At 39.4% G+C, this 21,673-nt stretch overlaps 2 protein-coding genes across 3 annotated transcripts; one reads left to right on the forward strand and one right to left on the reverse strand.

The window, feature by feature from the left end:
- The first annotated feature begins 8,971 nt into the window (after positions 1 to 8,971).
- Positions 8,972 to 18,970, forward strand: dixdc1a (DIX domain containing 1a). 2 transcript variants are annotated; one of them, XM_075473203.1, is made up of 16 exons: positions 8,972 to 9,311; positions 9,423 to 9,601; positions 13,616 to 13,773; positions 13,880 to 14,025; positions 15,062 to 15,151; positions 15,398 to 15,451; positions 15,549 to 15,599; positions 15,850 to 15,954; positions 16,079 to 16,132; positions 16,230 to 16,322; positions 16,911 to 16,988; positions 17,312 to 17,473; positions 17,603 to 17,669; positions 17,838 to 17,946; positions 18,172 to 18,280; positions 18,418 to 18,970. In XM_075473203.1, the coding sequence occupies exons 2-16, from the start codon at positions 9,579 to 9,581 to the stop codon at positions 18,499 to 18,501; spliced, it is 1,383 nt and encodes a 460-aa protein (XP_075329318.1). In that variant the 5' UTR covers positions 8,972 to 9,311; positions 9,423 to 9,578; the 3' UTR covers positions 18,502 to 18,970. The 2 variants fall into 2 exon arrangements, with proteins under 2 accessions (XP_075329318.1, XP_075329319.1); XM_075473204.1 differs by having other exon boundaries at positions 8,972 to 9,201.
- On the reverse strand, positions 17,674 to 21,601 carry pih1d2 (PIH1 domain containing 2). Its single transcript, XM_075473205.1, has 5 exons — positions 21,221 to 21,601; positions 20,385 to 20,511; positions 20,069 to 20,308; positions 19,658 to 19,932; positions 17,674 to 19,513 (listed from the first exon to the last, which is right to left on the reverse strand). Exons 1-5 carry the CDS (start codon positions 21,401 to 21,403, stop codon positions 19,379 to 19,381), a joined length of 960 nt encoding a protein of 319 aa, XP_075329320.1. The 5' UTR covers positions 21,404 to 21,601; the 3' UTR covers positions 17,674 to 19,378.
- Between the last annotated feature and the right edge of the window lie 72 nt (positions 21,602 to 21,673).

Here is a 21,673-nt window from a genome sequence, read left to right on the forward strand (position 1 = left end):
AAGGCGCCTCATTTCTAAAAATGCACCTGGAGGGGAGAGGAGCCGGGGCTTTGGAGGCTTGCTGGAGGAGCTACAAGCATCCATAATATGTAGAGAGAAGGAGAGGTAGAATAGGTAGAAGTAGGAGAGAGGAGCGGGGGGCACAAACTTGTGCATCTCACATTATAAATTACCTGAGAATTTTGTCACAAGTGATGCAGCTGTGTCATATGTCATTTTATACACGTGCCTTTAAAACGACAGCCCCACAGCAAAGACATCTTATTTGGTGAAATAACTGTTACCTCGTCTCCTCTGGTTTTAGGGATTAAGATGCAGGGGGAGGAGTTGAGGAATCAAGTGTGTGCGAAATGGGAAATGAGATCATGTGTAAAGCTGTGGGGATATACTCGTTAGTACTTCTGTCTGTTTTTGTTTCATTAAATCAGCTGCACACACATTACCATCCAACCTCTATCTGTTAACATCTGTTAACATCTTGGAACTGTTTGTATCCAAAGAAAAACTGCAAAATACTTTGGTACCAACTGTTATTTCTCTGCCTTCTAAACTAAATGCACCATTAGTGTGATGTGGATGCAAGTGTTGATGGTCCAAATACTTCATTCTCCATTATCTTGTTCTTGGTCTGTTTAGGGTAGCTGCACCAACAGGCCATAACAATAAATGACTTGTCTGTTGTTGGCAGACTGAACCACAACAGACCAGAATACAGTATGAGACACAAAACAGAAGGCAAAAGGGGACTCTTGGGGGCCATTTCACTTTCTGCATGCATGGAGCCCACCAGGTCTTATCACAAAATAACTCCAAATGCATCTTATTTGTGCAGGAAAAAATGTAGATTTTGTTTGTATTAGAGCATGACTTCCCAAGTGATGTATTTCATGTGGAAATTTCTGTCATGCCATCACAATGATTTATCTTTCTTATAGATGGGGAAAGATTTCGTAACTTTTAATGCTAAAAATCAGTCCATGAAGATTTATGACTGGATATATTTATGACTGCGTATAACTGGCTCTGCTACCCTCATATTGTTAAACCAAGAGCAATGAAATGATAATCAGTGCTGCTAACTGTCAGTCACTGTGCACAAGGCTGGTGGTCTTTTCATGGCAGCGCCCACCTGTCCCCATTCATTTTCAGAAAGACGCTGGCAGAGCTGCCCCCTGTCTCACTGAATGAAGCAAACCGGGGCAGAGAGTCAGTGCGAGCGGGGAGTCAGCACACTGCAAATACAAGCAGGAATGTTAGTCAACCAGTAAGTTTATTTTTCAATGTGTTATTTCTGCCCTGCTATCATCAACAATTTCTGCACTCAGGTCACCTGGGCAATAGGCTTTCAGTTGGCCACCACAACCTCCAGCTCTGATTAATGAGACCTGTTAACCGGTCAATCAACGTGGGAGTTAGTCTTAAATGATGAGCCCCAACCAGCAGAGGGCTATCTGGATGGCCGTGAAATAGCAGGGAAATAACAGAGAAATAGCATATTAGAAAAATAAACTTACCAATAAACCAATGTATCTGTTTCTAGTCAGAGTGTGCTCTCGATAAATGATTGGAACAGCATCTTTAGCCAAGTCAGTGTTTCCCAATCCTGGTCCTCAGGCCACACAACCCTGCATGTTTTTCATGTTTCCCTGCTCCAGCACACCTGATTCGAATGAATGGGTCTTCATCAGCCTTCTGCAGAGCTTAAAAGCTGGAGAGCTGACCCATTTATTTGAATCACGTGTGTTGGAGCAAGGGCGTATGGTAAAATAAGCAGGGCTGTGCACCTTGAGGACCAGCAGTAAGCCCATTTCCACTCTGGTGTTTTGATACAACAATGCAGTGTAACAAAATAACTTGAATCCACTTCTCTCATAGTTTGATATTTTGGTATAAGTTCAGTTTTCATGCCGTAACAGTCACAAACAGAAAATGTAAGGCCAGCCATATTACTTTAAATGATATATCTATGGCTAACTTTTGGTATAGGTATTTTTGGCTGTGGTAGACATTGTCTTCTTTTTGCTGTGTCATGAGGACATGACCCTTTTTCAGTAGGGGGAGAGTGTAACACCTGAAATATTGGCTAAAGCCAAGTATGTGTTGATATGTTTTGGTGCACTAATATATGTTTTAAACAAGAGTTTAAAACATATATTAGTGCTCCCACTAATATAAGTTTTAAATATATTCCCACCATTCTCACCACCTTCTACAGAGGGACCATTGAGAGCCTCCTGGGTAGCTGCATCACCGCCTGGTTTGGTAACTGCACCCAACTGGACCGCAAAAACCTTCAGCATGTGGACGGCTGAAAAGATCATTGGAGCTACTCTCCCCTCCGTCTCAGACATCTACACCACACGCTGCATCCGCAAGTCAACCAGGATTCTTAAAGACCCCACCCACCCCTCACATAGACTTTTCTCACCCCTCCCATCTGGCAGAAGGTACCGCAGCATACGGTCTGTCACCGCCAGACAACAAAACAGCTTCTTCCCCCAGGCCACACGACTCCTCAACGCTCAGAGACTGATCTGATCACCTCTGTTGTCCCAGCTGTTCTTTATTGTTGCTGTTTGTTGCACTGAAAAACTTCTCGAGAAACGTTATTTTATTGCACTGTATACTGTGTATATGGCTGGAATGACAATAAACCCTCTTGAATCTTGAATCTTGAATCTTGAATTTGTAACAAGAGCAGAACACACTGAGTTGCTTTTTCACCTAGCTTAACTTCTGCTCATAACTTATCCTCACTGGTTTTTCACCAGTTACTCAAAGCACAACATTGCCATGTTGGGATATCAGGATATTGTTCCTATCAGACTGTTTAGAATGTTCTCTTACAACATGCCATTCACAGTTGGCAAAGCTTATCATCATGTCTGTGGACATTTTTTAGCTCCAAATCATATAAACCTGAATGCTTTACTGCATTTAATCTTTTTTCAGGTGAGTATGTTTTTGTAATAAAAGAAGACGTGGCTTTAAGTAGATAGATAGAAAGATAGATGACTTTATTAATCCCTTTGGGAGGTTCCCTCAGGGATATTGAAATCTCCATCTCCATCTCACTCGCACTCAGCACTGTTATATACAGAAATGTACAAAGGACACAACAGTGGAAAACACCCAACACCAGAACCCGTATAAAGATAATAATAATAATAATAATAATAATAATAGTAATGTTATAATATTAGTATACTAGTAATAGTAATGAAAATAGTAGTAATAGTAATAATGGTGATGATAATGAATAATAATATGTATATAAATTTAAGTATAAAGTATGATTAAAATTATTAAAGGAAGATTATTGCACACCACAGATATTATTGAACATTTTTGCACTGTTGGTTAGACAGACTGACTGACTGCCACCTGTCCTACAATCCCTCTGTCCTTCTGTTACCCCTTCCTCCCCAGTGAGAAGTTAAACAGTTTGATGGCACGGGGGACAAAGGAGTTCCTCAGTTTTAAGTGGTCTTAAGTTAAGTGTGCATACTGATTAGATAAGCTTCATTACCTAGAAAAATTGGTCCAAAATAGATTTAAAAAGTTAAGATATGCTTTTTAAGACAAACATTCTTGAAATAGATTAATATTGAGGCTACAGACCGCTGGGGCGGCTGATAAGTGGGTAATCACCCACCTCCTTATATATCTGACCTAAATCATATTGGGAACTCTTGGCATCTTTTCATTTGTAAGATTTAAAGTGAAGGGGGAAAAAAATACTCCTGTTTGACCTGAATTTGTGAGCCTGCAGTTGCTGCTTCAAGAAAAGATGATCGTGAACAGGTGAAGAAACCGACAGACTCTGTGGATGGAAACCAATAGAAGTTATTCAAAAGAAAGGTGGCATTATTGGTCACAGATATTTTTCAAAGGCCCAATATGTTTTTCGTTTTGTGTTTCTTCTTTGTTACACTTACTTTACAAATATGAGAACCAACAAATTTAAAATCATTTCACTCTACAATAAAAATTGTGCACACTTGTGTATTTCTCTGGTTAGACATTCAGATTTAAGATTCAAAAACATTTTGGGTTCACTGAGAGTACTGTATTCGTTCAATAATAATAGTAATCCAAAAGCATACAACAAGCTTCATGTAACCATGACATGTACTGTCCTGACTCATATCTGAGCCAAATAAACACAAGCTTCTTCTAAAAAGACAGGTACTCTCTGTGTAACCCAGTTTCGCTTCAACACTCCTCAGAGAGATGCACATGATGCTATATGTTCTACAGCCATAAGAACCCATGGTGACACAGGTGTAACAAATTAAACTAAAATAAATTAACCAAAAATGGGCAATGTACCATATGTAACATTACATATCACTTGGTGGGGGTACTCAAATTTTTTTTTCAGAAATGTAATTTTTGTGGTCCATTTGGTCTGTTTTGTATTCCCTATCATTTTTCTTTCAGGATAAAAGGGTCTGGGTTAAACATATCCTAAATGTAATGCTAAAGGCATAATAACATCAAGAGAAAGTGAATCAGAAGCTCAGTTAATCAGAAGCCTTGTTGGTGGCTTAAATCAACACAGTTAAATGTACGGAATTGTCAATCAACTTTGTGTCACCGTGCTTTGAATAGACAGAGATGTGTTTTGCAGCAGAGTTGTGCACTCATAAATCAGAAATTACGTTGTCGTTGACGATTGTTGGACTTTTTTTCTCTCCATCCCTGTAGTGTGTATGAATAAGTTTTAATGTTTTTTGGAATAACTGAAAAGGCTCTTCAGGCAGTGGCGGCTCCTGACATTTTTTTTAGGTAGTGCAATTTCCAGTCTGTGAAAGCTGCATCAGAGTGTGCTGTGCGAAGCTGAACCGATTGCACTGATGCAAAGAAACTCCTTGTCTTCCTTAAATAAACACAACGTAGAGTCGAGGGGTTATTTGGTCTGCCAAATAACCAAAGTGACTCTGCAATTTCCCCCGTTATGTCCATAAGTACCATATAAGTCCATAGGACTGCGGTATATTTGTCTTGGTAGCATAATTTATTGTAATAATTTTTAATAATTTTTTGTTATTTTTTGCATAATTTGCCAACCAGTTAATATTACACCTTAACCATAATTTATTTATTTTCCTCATATTGTTCCAGGATTCTATGAAATAAGTAAACACATAAGCTCTTAATGATAAGATTCATTCAATTTTCATTCTAAAGAATGTAATTAAAATGACAACATATAAATCCAAGTCAAGTGTTTATTGAAGTTTTGGAAAATATGACTTAGAAAAGCATAACCAATCGTCAAACATGGTTAAGTGCAGCTTACTTATGTGAGATTTCTCTCTTTTTTAAATATAATACTGCACCATTAACAATGAATGTGTCATACATTCTGCTATTATTGTCAACATTATATAAAAGATTTAAATCATTACAAGTCAATGACTGAGCACAAAAGGTTAAGTTATTTAGCTACATCAAATACTACCTGGAAAAAATACCAGGGTTGGTGGAGCCCTGGGTTTCATCTTTGCCTCGCAAGGCTGGCTTGAAAATCCCACAAAATTCTTCCAAACTTCCTTCTCCGCATTAGTACGACGAAGGGTACTTCTTTCAGAGATGGTACCGTATTGTTGCACTCGAAACTCGCCATCTTCTTCGTAGAATGTTCATGGTCCCGCGCAACAGACATACGACGAAAGCACGTTGTTTGTGCGAGCACATAAACCCTAATAGAAGATGTATTGGGAGCATGATTTTTGAAAAAAACTGACGTACCATTCATGTCAATGGGAGATTTCTGGTGCAAATTTGACCCCGACAGAAATCGCCCCAAATGGGTGTGGCAACACTAGGCGCGACCTTAATCTGATTGGACAATGACATATACAACCAGTTTGCCTACAGTAGAGCAACTAGATTGAAAAAAAACAAAAAAAAACTCTGTGTTTGGTAGTGCGTCGCACAAATCGCCCCTATGAAGGAACCACCGCTGTCTTCAGGGTCCAAGTTTACTAACCGATGGCTCTTTTTGATTCTTAATATTCTTCACGATTGAGCATGGTCAGCTTCCTCCTTGTTCACTCACCAACATATTTTTTAAAAAGTTTGGGAAGTTATTCTCACTGATGCAGGCTCAGTAAAAGGTTCGGACATACAGTACGTACCTCATTTTGAATGTGTAAGTGTGTCCAAATTTTTGACTGTTATTGTAATTTAATAACAAAATTGCATACATCATAGTGGCAGTTATTTAATGTGCTAATATTTTGGACAGCAGCGGATTTTTCGACAACAAAGAGTGGCTTTGAATCCATTACTTTCCCCCCGAAAAAAACCCCAAAACATCGAGACTTCCCTAAATTACATTTGACAATAAGAATGGATGGGACTTCCAGGGACAAAATTCTTATCAGTGGTGTTTCATGCATATTTGTTTGAAGGTCACTGAAATGAAAAACATTAATAACCCACGCTTCATAGCTGACACTGCCATAATATGCAATCAGAATCCATTGAGACCACACAAACAATCTGCTCTATTTTAGCAACTCATTTGATTTACAAATTGGCTCCCTGCATGCTGTCCCTGTGGCAAACCGGCTTTCTTCTCACCTCCTGTCTCCCCAAGTGGCGAAATGACTCTCCCTCCACTCTTTGAAAAAGACAGATTCGCTTCTTATATACCATCCATACAAGAGTCCCATAATCTCCATGCACAAACATTTTGTTTCCCCCTGTTCCCTCAGTCACATTGAAGACAGCCACATCTTTATTGTCTCCCTGCTTGGAGCCTGAGTTTGTCCTTGTCTTTTTATTATTTGAGCAGAAACAAACACAATTAAACTGACAAGAACAGAAATCTGTATTTGGGGAAACAAAAATAACCTTATGGACGCTGGAGGGCTTTGCAGGAAGATGCTGAAAATGCCAAACTGATAAGCATCTTTCTTCTTCACAAATTGCCTCTGTTTTTTTCCTGTGGACGGAATGACATTTGAGTTATTGCCTAATACCAGCAAATAAGTGTTTGTGCACATAGAATATGTTCAATTAACTTTCCTGAAAGGACACATGTGTTTTATCCTGCATAAACAAACACAGTCAGTGCAATATATCAGTGCATTTGAACATCTTGGTGGTTTTAACTTAATCTTTTCACTGGTTCGGTCATGATTAACCGGACCAGTATTAACTTTAGTATTGTGTCAAAATAATTCATCTGCATGGTGACATTATTTTTTCATTTTAATGTTGTTATAATGTGAAAAAATGCTGGGGTTCTTTATTAGTTTTTTTTTTTTTACCAAAACTTAGAATAATCTGATGTTTCATATTGTCCTAAGATAATTACTGCATGCTCACATCCATCTTGAAAGTTACTGGTGGCTGTAATTGTTCCTCTTGATCATTCTCTTGACTCTTGAAACCATACTTTTGCTTTCATCTAAAAAAAAAAATGTGTTTAATATTATGTGTTATGTTTGCTGTTTTAATTTTTATAAAGAAATAAATCACTCTTAAACAGTTGGTAAAATAGCTTGGTAGCTCAACTTGTCTAATTATTTCCACTGTCAGTATTTATTTTCCTAACTGCTGTGGCAACACTGCTCCACAGCAGAATTGCTACATTTCGCATTATATGAAACTGTCACAAAGGTGTCATAAGGACATATGGGGGGTGAATGGTAGCATGACACTGTGGACGGTCACGCCAGGCAACCACGGTTGAGCCCAGTTTGAGCCAATAGTTTGACAAGTAAAATATATAGTTAGCTTATGATATTGATAAACAGTAATTACGGGTTCATATCATGTCAGTCGTACTTTGCCCCCAAAACCAACCAAAATGTTCCCATTGTCACTACTATATCTTTTGCATCTGGACAAATGCAATTATTACATGTTGTGAGATTGGACTGTCATTACCCTCTTTATGGGTCTAACTCCTATACTTTAGCTTTATTTTGGCTTCAGCTGAATTGAGAACACTGGATGTTTGTCTCTGAATCTTTTTTTTTAATTGAGTTTATGAAACTCCTCTCTCTTAGGAGATCCAGAAACCAATAAATATCTTACAACCTTCATCCTAAATATTATGCTTATTTTGGATTTGATTCCACTTATGTGGAATAAAGCTCCCAAAGAATAGTTTCATGTAAATGTATTAATTCCTTGGATCAAAAATATTGTCAAACTTTTTCAGTTTTCAGCACACTCAACGTGAGTTTAAAGCAGTACAATACAGTGAATGAGATATGTTATGTTCAAAAACAAATATTTGTCCTTCTGCAGTCAGTCTGTAAAGACTTTGCATTTGCGTTTTTTCTGATTAAATCAAACGCTGTATTGGTCTGGAGCTGGACATACATATTCATGGGTCTGCAGCATAGTAGCACAGTAGCATTTATGGTGCCCAAACAGAATTTAAGACTCATTTTGTTCTGGACGGAACTGCTAGCTGCAAGGTAGAGAGCTACTTCACAGTTTTGCTGATGACACCAGCAACATTTGTAACAACTTAATGACAGTGTGCTCAGACCAAATGCCTTTCAGAGGGGTGCTTAACATGAGCAGCACATGTTAGAGGAAATCTTTTGTTTCCGTTGCCTGCTGCTGAAATCATAAAGCACAAATTTTCATCTTTTACTATTTATTTTTGGGTTCTGTCTTTTCACAGCAGAGCTGTAATTATAGGCGGATGTTTCCATTCTGTAAATGCCATTTTCTCTTCAAGTAACTCCCAGCTGCCCCTTCCTGTGTTAATATGTTTTTGTCCCCTCATTTGCCTTGACTTGTGTCGCAGAAGACTCCAGATTGTAATGACACTTTTTAAAATGCCATTGGTTAGTTCTTATTTTAGCTGTAGTGACATACAGCAGACAAAAAGCAGAGAAAAATGGGAGAGAAGGAGAAAATGTCCCTCCTCCTCCTCCTTGTGAAAGAAGAGAGCAGTAGGGAAATGAGGTAGGAGGAATGAAGGAGAAGGGGGAGGGTAAACACACTCCAGACCGAGCCATGTCTGACATCCACGCTCGCTGAAAGAATGAGGGACTGATACAAAGCGAGTGCGGCCAAGCAGAAGAGAAAGAGTGGAAGACAGGAGGGAGGGAATAAATGCAAAAAGGCCGGCAGAGAAAAAAGGGTGAAAGAGATGCACAAGGGCTGCATCAGTTCTTGTCCGCAAGGAACAAAAAACATTGTGTTCGTGAATTGGAGCTGGTGAGTGCAATGAGAAACCAGGCAGACTTCAGTCACTGGTATAGCTGAGCACCAATCCTCCCTCCCTCTGTCCCTTCCTGCCTCTCTCTGCCAGCTTGGACTGAGCCTTGGTATGATTTAGGGGAAGGGTTTGGGGCTTTGATTAGGATTTGGAGCTTTATGTTTTAGGAATATGCTACTGCAGAGGATCTGAACGTGCTGTTATTTCTGATTGAACACAGTGTGTGACGTGGAGACTGCTGTGGTTGCTGCTCTCAGGGCTGCTCCCCTCCCTGCTACCTCCGGCTGTGTTTGGGCTATGGTACTGACTGAGAAGCAGGGCATCACCCAGATGCAGGGCTCTAATTGTATGGGAGGTTAAGCCTGTAAACACCAGCATGGGAGCGAAACAGATGAAATGGTAAGAGCTGTTCTCTTTATTGTAGTTATTATAACATTATGCCAATACCACCTGCTATATTTATCACAATACAACGAGTGCACCAGTGGCAGATATTCTCTGTACATAAGAATTCAGAATTCTCACTTGATTAGCATTTGTATCATCAATCTTAGTTTTAGAAATCCATTTCATGTTAATAAACAAGACTTAGAAAGCCAAATTCTGCAGGTTATTGTTTGGTGTTTACAGTGCAGGAGGTGTGGGTGTGTTCCATTATGTGTCTATGAGCTGAGCTTCTATTGCTTAGCAACGACTGTCTAACTGCCTTTACTGGCTCTCCCATGATATATTTCAGATTAAAATGACACATATTTCAAGTGATATTATCATTTTTTCCCCTTACAGTTCAACAAAGAAACATTTGCCCAGTAGGTACATGTTACAAAGCCACTCTCTTGCATTAGATTTGTACTATTTGCACCAGTCAAGCCAACTATAGCATGGGCTACTATATTATACTAATGATGTAAACTTATCTGCTAAATTAAAGTGTACAGACACGTTAATGTAAGTACGTTAGTTTATGTTCTTTTCATACTTCATACTTATCAATGGTGGCGAAATAAGCAAAAGCACAAAATATAAAAATGTACTCCAATGCAAGTTAATGTCCTGTCATCTTACAATCGACTTTTATCAGCCAAATGTACATCAAAAACTAGTCCCCATGTGACTGTAATATTGTTACAGTATTAGATTGTTGATACAGATGTATATATATATAGTTTACTGTTGAGTGGTGAGATGAAATTTGTCTTGATCGCTTATAATGTCCTGTAGTTTTTCAATCCATGGTTCCTAAACTCGGTATTAATGTGAAGTTAAGCCACAGAGTTTTTAGCTTTCTGGTTATCTTTTGTGTAATATCGGGCCTTAAAACAAGAGGCTCCGGCTAAAAAAGATGATTTCATGAGGATCGCTTGTCAATTGTAATAATAAGAATGATAATTACAATATTTATTATTATTGTGATTATTTCCATTCTCTAAAATTATCCCTTTTTCTCAATGTAAAATTTTAATTTGAAAAAGCAACCTGTAGCCATATCTGGAAATACATACAGAAGCATGAAAAGTAAATGACAACAGTGAAGAAGAGAAAATGTAAATACCCAAAAAGTATCTTCACATTTGATCTTTAGTAAACTGGTAGAGTAAATGTATGTCTTTTCGCTTTTCACCACTGCTGATCTGATATAGTGAGGCTTGTCTTTTACAAATCCCAAATCCCATCCCTTAATCTTTCGCTAAACCCATACGCTCCATATTTGTATGCATGACTGCTGTTGGTTCAACATCAGCTCTTGACATCAAAAATCATTTTTCAAAACTTATTTGAGCTGCTCCCTGAGACAATGATAGAAGCTATTCCAATAATTTCACCATGTACAGTGACAAGATTACCAAGAGGCCACTTCTTTGATCTGTTTTAGAAAACACTTAAGGTTAATTACAGCAGCACCTGATAAGCTGCTCAGTTCATGTTTTTAAATGTGAACCGGGAAATAAGTGTGGCGGTGGCAGGGAGGATCAAATTATCAGACATTTTCAGTGTTGTGAATGAAACCAGAAAAATGGAATGTTGTAAAGAGGTTGTATTATAGCTTTTTCAGTTTTAATCAGAGCCTAATTGTGTTACTGTGCATAAAGGTCTCCAGAGATACAAACTCAAAGTTATTCTCTCCTACAGAGAACACTGCACAGAACTAGGCTTTGTTTGTAGTCCAGGATTTATTTCCTTTACATAATAGATATAGATATATAAAGACTTCATTTATACATCACTAACAGAAAAAAGCTAAATATGTGGAAAAGAATCTTAATCTTTTAATTAAGATATTTAGAAAAAAAGAGTGTGTGTGTTGTGGTGTATAGACTAAGAGAAGGAGTGTAAATCAATAACATGCACAAGATATACAGATCCAAAGTATCGAAGCACATTATTGCACATTACAGCATGAAAAAAATACAGTGTATTGCACACTAAATTATAAAGAAAAGTCTTTTTACTGTGTAATGTAATAAAAAATATGGCGGATAGGGTGGTAAATAATGATACTATCTAGAGTTAAGAGTAAAAAGACACTATAAAGTGTGTATATTTATGCATTAGTGTGTACTTTGTGTTATATGACAAAAAAGTCGAAATAAAGACAAGTCTGAGGTGACAGACAAATGGACAGTAAACTGTTTAGATTATGTCCTGCTGGTGTTAGAGGGTCTGACAGCAGTTGGGATGAAGCATGTGCAACACCTTTCCTTCTTGCATTGTCGATGCAGCAATATGTTATTGAAAGAGCTGCTGAGGGCCACCACAGTGTCATGTAAAGGACAAGAGGTTTTGTCAATCATAGATTTTAGCTTTGCTACCATCCGTCTCACCCTCACATTCTCTATGAAGTTCCCAGTGCAGGCCGGGACTGAGCTGACCCTTATGACATCACCTTGTGACACTTTTGCATAATGGCTGAATTGTGTTTTGACATCCCTCAGACAAAGAATGAGCAGCTGTTTTGTGTCCCAGCATATTGGATCTTAAAGAGGCAGGAGCTAAAACAAAGCATTTCAGGGAAATGCGAGAAATAATCAGTTCCGTTTGACATTTGAGAATGTTAAACTGTTTTAATAGACACCTAATATGAATATTTAATCTTGTTAATGACTATGATATGAGTTCTACAAGTAAAATTTTTGTATATTTTGTAGTCATTTTTGTAGCTACCTCGCAGGAGGAAGTCAAGCCTGGTCAGTTCACAGCCTTTGTCTGTGCTGAAGATATCCCGACATCTACTGGAATAATTGCAATATGGGGCGCTACAGATGAAGAATCCCGCCATCTGTCTTCTCCTATATCTCCACCAAAAAGACTTTAACTATTTTCCTTTGTAATTTGCGTGTAGATTTTATTCGTTAATGTCTGAATTACTTGCTAAACGAGCACGTAAACACTGTACCCGTTGGACATCAGCACGTCAGAATCATTGTCATTTTTTGCACATTTTTAGCTTTGTTAGCATATATCTCTTGCACCTCAGTCTAGTTTTACTAACGACTTAAAGTTGCTCGGGCTTGCGAAATTTTCACGGGAATATATGCGCATTTAGTCCTTACAGAGGCATTCTGAACTTTTGAGTGACTAATGATTTGTGTGTGATAATAGCTTATGCTGAGTAGTGGCAGAAGGTAGAAAGCCCCCTAGGTTCCAGTCTAAATCTTGCTCCATATGTAAGGAAGGAACATGTTTAATCGTGCAGATGAATCCTTCAGGGCATTTTTTGGTTTCTAAATACAGCTTTACCCCACAGTGAAGAAAAACTGTTTTCTTGCTTCTTGGTTGTTTAGCCTCAGGAGCAGTGTGATGAAATCTGATGGTTTTGTTTGCTCAGAGTTTAGACCTGTTTCTGCAGTTACTGGCCTTTTTTCACATGCAGACGCACAGGGAAAAAGAAGAAGGAATACCCTGTTCCAGGATTGCATATAATGCTGTATGTCACCTGTCATAGTAGCTGTATCCTATTTCTACAAACACTAGAGTGACAATCGCAGCTGGTCTCCAAAGCACAAACCTATATTCATCAGGCATCTATCCCGATACAAGCATTATGTTTTAGAATTATGGCCAAAGGGGGAGCAAAATATGTAAAGAATTTCCTGTAGGGAAAATGACCGGGTTGCATGTATTTCTGCTCGTGTTGTGCATCTTTTCAACAAGTTCTAATCTGTTCAGATGAGATTTTTATTCATTCTATCATTTGTATGTGTCTGTGACACTCACTGTTTTCATGGGAATCATGTGTTAAATATCGATTGGGTTTGAAATATTTTGCCCTGATGGGATTATTTCCCATTTTGGTGGTCCTCTGAGAGTTATCAAAGAGTAAATCTCCAATTTATGTAGCAGGTTTATTTACGGCTGTTCATTTGGCAGGATATAAACACATTCATTCCTGCCTGTTCTTGCCATCTGTTTCAGTCTCAGCTCAGCCAGCCCTGCTCACTCCCCCAAAGAGGAGTATGTTATCACCCAGTCCACTGACACCCTTAAAGAGGAAACCATCCACGATGTGTCTGACAACCAAGGGGAACCTCAGGATAACAAGTCTGAGCCAACAGAAAGGAAATCTGTCCTAGGTTTGTTGGCTGCACGTCAATTCTTGTAAAACACGATTTGACGCAATGAAAAAACAAATAAACCCGCTATTTAGACTCATTTCCTCTGTCTCTCTCTTCATCTTAGAGGAGGTGTCTCTCTGTGGATTGTGTCCCTCCCTCGGGCATGATGGACAGGAGGAAGAAAAGTCCTGGGAGGAGCAGCTGGATGCCCACCAGGAGCAGCTGGAGAAGGAGATGCAGGAGGCCAGGAGGATGGTGTTCCGCCTACAGGTAACTCTAGGTGATAACACACAAAAAAATAATCTGCAAAGCTGCTTTATAAACCTCAAGATGAAGGGTACACGGAGGGCATATAAATCAGAGGAAGGTAACAGCTTAAAAACAGCTTAAAGAGAAAATCTTGCCAGGTCAGATTCTCTGCCAAAGTCTACAATATGTTCACTCTATACCTCTATTTCTTTTGAGCACAAATTCAACAAGCTTATCTATCTGTCCTCTGAAAAATCTTAATTCAGTTGTTAAGATTTATGTCTAAGGGCCAGTTGCTTTTAATGCATTTTTTTTTCATTTGCTGTGGTCTGTATATTGTGGGAATCTAGAAAGAGATAAATACTAAGACAGTCTTTAAACAGGCACTATAATAAGGAATCTACTATAGGAATTCCATAATATATTCTGTTCAGTTGCATGATGTTACACAGTACACAGTACATACTTATGCAATAAAGTATGAAGCAGATGATGTGCAGTTAACACGTTATTATTTAGAACACATTAAAATGAAAAAGTTGTCGCTCCCACCTCATCAAAATCCCAGTCTGTTCAAATATTTTGACGAGTGCAAAAAAGCACGCCCAGTTTCTCAGTGTGCTATATCAAACAATGCAGTTACTGTGAATATATTTCTTTCTAATTTGTTCGCCGAACATGTGAAAGACGGGTTTGTCCTGCTGCTTGAGATGAATAGAAAAAAACTGCTTTTGTCTCTTGTTGCAAAAAGACAATTAATCGATATATATTTGCTAAAGGTCAACACAATGTAGAGAATTTAAAAGATACAGAAATATCTTTTCTCACAAACAACACGCACCATAACTGTCAATATGTTGCAAGTCAGTGCGCACACCCACAGGTTTTCAGGGTGATTTTAATTTCAATTTAGTTCAATTCCCTGACTAGTTGTGCAGCCATGTTTAACAATAATGATTTACAACACAGAAATATATCAGGCTTCACTTACACACATTGTTTCATTAGGACTGTTCGCTGCCTTCACTCTGGGAGTCTGTCTGTTTTCTGTCCTCAGGCTTTGCTGCTGCATGGCTCCCTCCCTGAGGAAGACCAGGATGGATCCGTGAGCTTCGGAGATAACCGGGCGAGCACTGAACAGCAGCTGGTACAGTACCGTGCCCTTTCGCTGCTAACTTTAGAAAGCAGCACTCGCTGTGTGAAGTTTCCATGTCAGGCCTTCTGTTGCGGTGATGTTTGTAGCCTTCATCCCTCTAAGAACGGCCATTACAGAGAACAGATTATTCTTTCTGATCTGCTAGCTGACTGTCATGCATTTCCATTGCCTCATTGCCATACTTTTTGACATTTTTCCTCTCTCTAATTATCCTGCTGATTCTCTCTCCCTTTGAAGGTTTTAATCCGCAGTCGTTTGGACCAAAGCATGGAGGAAGTCCTTGATCTCAAGGTACAGTAAGCAAATGGAATTAGAATTGATACAGATGAGCTGCCTAATGGCTAGATTCCCTCTTTCTAATGTTTCTGTTTATGTGTATGGCTCTTAGAGGGAACTCCTGAGACACAAACAGGAGACACGGCACATTCAGGCCATCAAGGTAAACCTCTCCCTCTAACTCTGTCCTTATGTTGTGAGTTGAAATGGATACAATATAATTCAGTCTCTTCCATTTTGCACTGTCCCAATCTGATTCCACTATTTTTGACACATACAACAAATACTTTTCAGTTTTTTACAAAGAAAACAACAGAAATCAGAAGTGACTGGATGCCTCTTTGGGGGCAGGTACAAGCGGTTGACCTATATTTGTACCTTCTCTGCTTTGATCTCCCCTTCTTTCTCATTAGGATGCTCTGCAGCAGCGCCTGGCAGTGCAGGAAGATGCTGTTCTGCAGTTAAAGCAGGAACTACTGAGGTGCAACATGGCCAAAGATCAGTTTGAAGGAGAAAATGTGAGACAAGATGATTTCCTTTTGACATGATAAAATATTCAGCCTGCTTGATCCATGGATGCTGGTTTATATGAGAGCATTATAGGACTTTTCCATCGCACTCATGGAACATTATCTCTTGCAGGAAGAGCTCAAACGCAAGCTGAGTGAAAGGAACAAAGCACTTAGTGAATATGAGGTATAGTCTTTTATAATCTACGTGTCAGTGCATTCTTTAGCTGCACACATGTAAGTGAAGGCTTACTTTATGACATGTATCTGTCTTGTCACAACAGCAGCAACTTGGGAGGAAGGAGAGAATATTGCAGCAACAGCAGCAAAAGCTTGATGAGGTTCAACATAAAGCACATGAAGTCACCCATGGACGGGTATTGAACATGACATGCTTCAAGTATTTCCACAGCAAACTCTGCATTTTGATGCAAATCACATCTCAATAACAATGTTTAGAGATCCTTTTTTCAAATCATGGTTACATACTACTTCACACAAGGCAGCCCCCACTTTAAGTAGCATCGAGGTAGCACCTTAATCAAAAAGAAGGTTATATTTCCTTGTACAACTCAGCATTGTAGACTTTACAGACAACAATAGAGTAAATAGAGCATTTGTTAGGGGCTACTCTCTGCAGTAGATTAATACAGATTTCTTGCACCAATGAGCTTTTCTTACGGATAGTGAATGTGAGGATGACTCAACACAAGCCATGGTGCTGCAGTGTTCGCTGTAATAAAAAAAACACGTCGCCTAGTGGAACAGTCACTGATGTGTTCTTAATAGTTTTTGGCCAACAATACAGTTTTTATTTGTAATATTAAGCTCCATCCAGCTTTGATTTAGCTACAGTTACAGTTAGGTCTTTTTTTTTTATAGCAAATTTCGAATAATAAAGAAGTCATAGAACATTTCAAATTGTAGTCTCACCGATCTTTATTTATTCTTTTTCCATTTGACAGTCATTTAGGAGTGAAAGTGGTGGCTACAGTAACTCAGTGGTGTCAACATCTCCTCCAGCATTCCAACACAACGCACCAGTACGTATCCTTTTGATCATTCGTATTATTGATTTTGGTATCTTTTTGTATTGAAGCTTGCTTTGGTTAGAAATGCAGGAAAAAAAGGGTAAGAGTCATGGAAAAAGAAGTCAGATATAGGGACAATAAACACCTACAGGGTGTTGTTAAAAGAAAGGAGTAATGCAACAAAAACATGCCCCAGACTCAAGTATTCTGAATGGTTTATCAGATTTACAAGTCACTGCATTCTGTTTGTATTCACATTTTAGACAACTTTCCAACCTTTTTGGATTGATGGTTACATGTAAACTGTGTGACTATCACAAGGTTGTTTATCTTAGGGTGAGGAGCTGCAGCTTGTTAGAGAAGCACTGCGCAGTTTGAGGGACAGTTTTTCGGGCCACGACCCTCAACATCACACCCTGGACACTTTGGAGCAGGGAGTGGCCAGTCTAATGGATCGCCTGCTCTCGCTGGACACCCAGCGCAGACACGACAGAGGGGTACATACCTTTAAATTAACTGTGTATGAGTACATTTAAAAAGCTGTCGCATGTCTGTTGCCTGACAAATGACTGAAGCAAACATGACACATTCGACTGTTTCCAATGAGTAACTGCCTGTTCTTCTAGGAGGAATTTAAATCGCCAGGACGCAGAGCCAATTCAACAGACCGTGACTCGTGGCCACCGAGCTCAAGTGAGAAAAACAAAATCTTTGTTTTGTTTAGTAGTCGTCATCCTCTGCAACATCTCAAACCATTCAATTGCACAGCTATGTAAAGAGAAGGCATTACCGAGTGTGAGGCTGAAATCATCTCAGACTCGGATTGTTAAAAATAATGTTTCCTGTTTTTAACATTTGCAGAAATAGCACACTCCCACAGCAGCCCGGGATTGGATGCTGCTGTCTACACTAAAGTGCTCTACTTCACAGATCGCTCACTGACTCCATTTCTGATTAACATCCCGAAAAGGTGAAAATAAAATGTACTTAATGGTGGGTTTCTGTAGCAGTCTTATTGTTTATTTTCACCCCTGCAGAGTGCATGGTTTTTGAACACATTGCTGTCTGGGTTAGAGCTGATTTGAGGCAGGACCAGAGTTTTAATGTGGGCACTTCCATAGCTCAACGTTTATCCCGTAAAAGCTTTCGTTTGTCTATGAATGCATAGCTCGTGACTGACAGTGTGTACTTACAGACTGGGTGAAGTGACACTCCGAGACTTCAAGGCTGCCGTAGACAGACAAGGCAATTTCAGATACCACTTTAAGGCCCTAGACCCGGAGTTTGGCACAGTGAAAGAGGAGGTAAGTGTGGGAGTAAAATTACAGTCCATACATCTTTTCACATCAATCTAATTTTTTTCACTCCCTATCCAAAGATTTGTGTTGTACACTTTAGATGCAAGTCTCTCATATATATGTAAATTCTTTCGGCTGTTCAGGTGTTTCATGATGGAGCAGTTGTGCCTGGCTGGGAGGGGAAGATTGTAGCGTGGGTAGAGGAGGATCATGGAGAGCGGAGGTAGACCCCAAGAAAACCAGAGCTCTCCAATGCAAACCTCAGTTGTTCCCACTGGACCAGGAAGCCACTATAAATACATGTGATGCCAAAAGAAATGTCTAATATATAATTAACTGGGACCAATGGAGAAAACACCTTTCAGTATACAACTGTTTTAAAAGTGAATGTTTCATACCAAGAATTTGACTTCACATTTGGGTACTGCTTTGTTTAATAGTATGCATATTAGACATTGTTTGCTTAAAAATCAACATATGAAGTCACAATTTAATGGTCAGTATTGTGATACTTGAAGCTCTGAACTACAAAAGAGTGTTAGTCTCCCAAAAAGGCTGTAATCGGTGCATAATGTTCGCACCTCAAAATGAAAGTGTTTACTCACATTTTTCACATGTTCCAGATTGCCAAACAGTGATGCTGTTGTTCTGCATCAGTTTTGATGTTTTAATAAACATAAATTATTGCATGGGTCATTTTTGCTGACAATTATTCTCCCTTGCATTTACTAATGACACTGTTCACCAGCTCCTAGCTATTATACACCTCCACTCACACACCCACACTTTAGTAAACTGAGTGTGCACATTGTCATTAAAGTCAATTCATTTTTGTAGGAGGGGGGGGCCTAACAATTAAATTTACTGCGACTGCGGTTCGACATTTATCTCACCGAAATATTTTGCAATTAAAAATGGACCAATTTCCAGGCAAGCTGTTTGTTGTTTGTTAGTGTGAGACGGAGCAAAGCTCCCGTTGCTTCTCACATTGCATAACAAGTTTGTTTTGGTTATTTACTTTTAGGTTCTTTGCATGCCGTACATTTTCCTCCAGCTTCGTCACCTCTGCGGACGTGTTTTTTTGTCCCTACAAAGGGAAAGTGGTCACAAAACATCAACTTTTAAACAAAGCCTTCGTTTCTTCTTGTTGAAGATGGCAGAGGCGGTGTCCTCGTTGACAGTTTTTGGTAAGTCCAGAAGTAAATAGTAAACATCCTCCACTTCCAGTAAGATGTCATCCTGCAGAGCGAAACACATTCAACGTGCTGTGAGACTCGCTATCGACCAATTATGTATTTTTTATGACATCCAGCTTTGCACTGATGCACACTGGGATCTAAAGTGGTTCATTATGACTGTTCAAGGGAGTGTGTAACCACTAACCTTGGATACTCTCAGCTGGCACTCTGACACAGAGCGAACCTTTGGCAGCTCCACTGTCAGTTCCACGCTGTGCGGAACTCCTGCTATATCAGTCTTCACCTCAAGTTGATACTCTGGCTTCTGAGGCTCCACGAAAGTGGTGGAGATTACCTGGATCAAATCCTTCTTCATGTGCTCCACGGGCCTACTTATAATTTGGGCTGCACAGTCCTCGTCTTGTTTCTCTGATTGTAGAGAGGAGATCTGTTGCAAGAGGGCAACTGGAGTCTGGCTGACTGTACAAATATGGAATATAGAATATGGGAAACTGTTTGGAGGATACAGATAATACACCTTCACAGGAAAGGAAAATGTGTCCAACATAAAGGGCTTGCAGCAGCTTATCATGGGTAGAAGGCTTGTTTACTGTACCTCTTTCTGGTTGTTTGGAGATGTTGGGTCGTATTTGAAACCCAAGCCGACGGTTTAAATCATCTGGGCCACTTTTTGGGCTGCAGCTGACGACACTGTGCTCTTGAGATAACCGCATCCCGTGCTGCTGCTGGGCAAAGCTCAGGGCCAGCATATAAACATTGTTAATGTCTGTTTTATCTGCCTTGCTCCCCTGTAGCACTGCAGGATTTAATGCCACATCCAACACAGCATACCAGCCTGTGGAGGAAAGCCTTGTTACTTGTTTGTGTCATACAATACAAAAGATAGTTCAGTTACTTACAGTTTGACGTACCTTGACTTTCTTTTGTGCCCGTTTCCAGTATTCCTGCGCATACTGGTAAACTGCTGCTTAGATCCTGAGGCGCAGGCACTCGTTTCCAGCTGCATATATTAATGTACAGCGAGCCTGTTTTGGGTTCCTGATAAGGACACAGTTGTACTGTCAAAGAACTGTTAAAACACGCCATGTCTCATAAATTGGCCCACGTCTGACAGCTTTAGAGATTGAGGTAAAAGTTTTCTGTGAGGAGTCACAACAAGCTGAAAGTTGGCCAATTAGTAAACTAAAGATTCATTTTCAGGAACTTTCATCTTAGTTAATGAGGATTTGAATATATCTGGGGCTGTTGGTGATGAGCACTTTTTGTGCCATTTCATAAAATTAATCTGACAGTTCCGGTTTTTTTTTTTCATATCAAACTGTTTTTTTTTTCTTTTTGTTCTTTTCTTTGCTTATATTCAATATACCTCATATTCAATAGCTATTATCAAATGCAGTACTTAAATGATCAAAATACCACGGAAGGGCAGGTCTTTCATTTGGCTTCCAAAAATAGCATAAACAATGCATCACTGATTTTTTTTTAAATGATAGCTGAATTCCTTTAGAAACTGTGCCACTAAATCTGATGGGTAACAGATTTTTCCGCTACATCGGGGTGTCAGACAAATGACCCCAACACTGGGTGTCCTTTGTTAATTAGACACACCTGTGCTTTTCTGCTTGAACTCAATGTTTGTGGAGAGTCACCCTTCTCGTGCAGGTGTCATGTGACGTCCAAAGTGAAGTGAACTAATTAGGAGTTTTAAACTTGCTAGTAGCAAGTTGCTACTATCGATGTAACTTACCAGTATCTGGGTACGCAAACAAGAGTGTAGCTCAGGCGGTGTACTGAATTCAGCTCCTTCCTCCATCTGTTTCTTTATGAACTTGCGGTAGGCTGCGGGGTCATTTAGAGAGAGATCATCCAGCATGGACCAGAACTGGTTGACCTGCCGTAGGACATCATCTGTACTGCCAGCGGAGGACATCTTAAGGTAAATGTCTTGCGACGCAACGTGTTGCACTAATCGCGAGCTAATTACTTTGTGAAGTTTGCGCGTTTAACTGAGAAACTCAGCTCGTCTCCAATGCCCTGAAGAACAGTGCTCCTATTGAAAACACTCGGAATGTTAGCAGTATGAAGCAACGTCACACTAACCAAAAAGCTTTTAAAATCATGTCAAATTACTGTCACAATAAAACTAGCTTGGCTAAATGTTGACAGTTGCTATAGAAACTAAATACTTCTCCACCTTGCG

Source organism: Odontesthes bonariensis, chromosome 9 (genome assembly GCF_027942865.1).
Source record: "Odontesthes bonariensis isolate fOdoBon6 chromosome 9, fOdoBon6.hap1, whole genome shotgun sequence".
NCBI lineage: Eukaryota > Metazoa > Chordata > Actinopteri > Atheriniformes > Atherinopsidae > Odontesthes > Odontesthes bonariensis.

Coding starts and splice junctions, on each gene's coding strand:
- pih1d2 (XM_075473205.1), bottom strand. CDS start 21,403: ATGTCCTCCGCTGGCAGTACAGATGATGTCCTACGGCAGGTCAACCAG. Junction 20,512..21,220: donor GTTTGCGTACCCAGATACTG/GTAAGTTACATC, acceptor TGTCCTTATCAG/GAACCCAAAACAGGCTCGCT. Junction 19,514..19,657: donor GCCAGCTGAGAGTATCCAAG/GTTAGTGGTTAC, acceptor TTCGCTCTGCAG/GATGACATCTTACTGGAAGT.
- dixdc1a (XM_075473203.1), top strand. CDS start 9,579: ATGGGAGCGAAACAGATGAAATG. Junction 15,452..15,548: donor AGGAAGTCCTTGATCTCAAG/GTACAGTAAGCA, acceptor TATGGCTCTTAG/AGGGAACTCCTGAGACACAA. Junction 16,323..16,910: donor ATGAAGTCACCCATGGACGG/GTATTGAACATG, acceptor TCCATTTGACAG/TCATTTAGGAGTGAAAGTGG.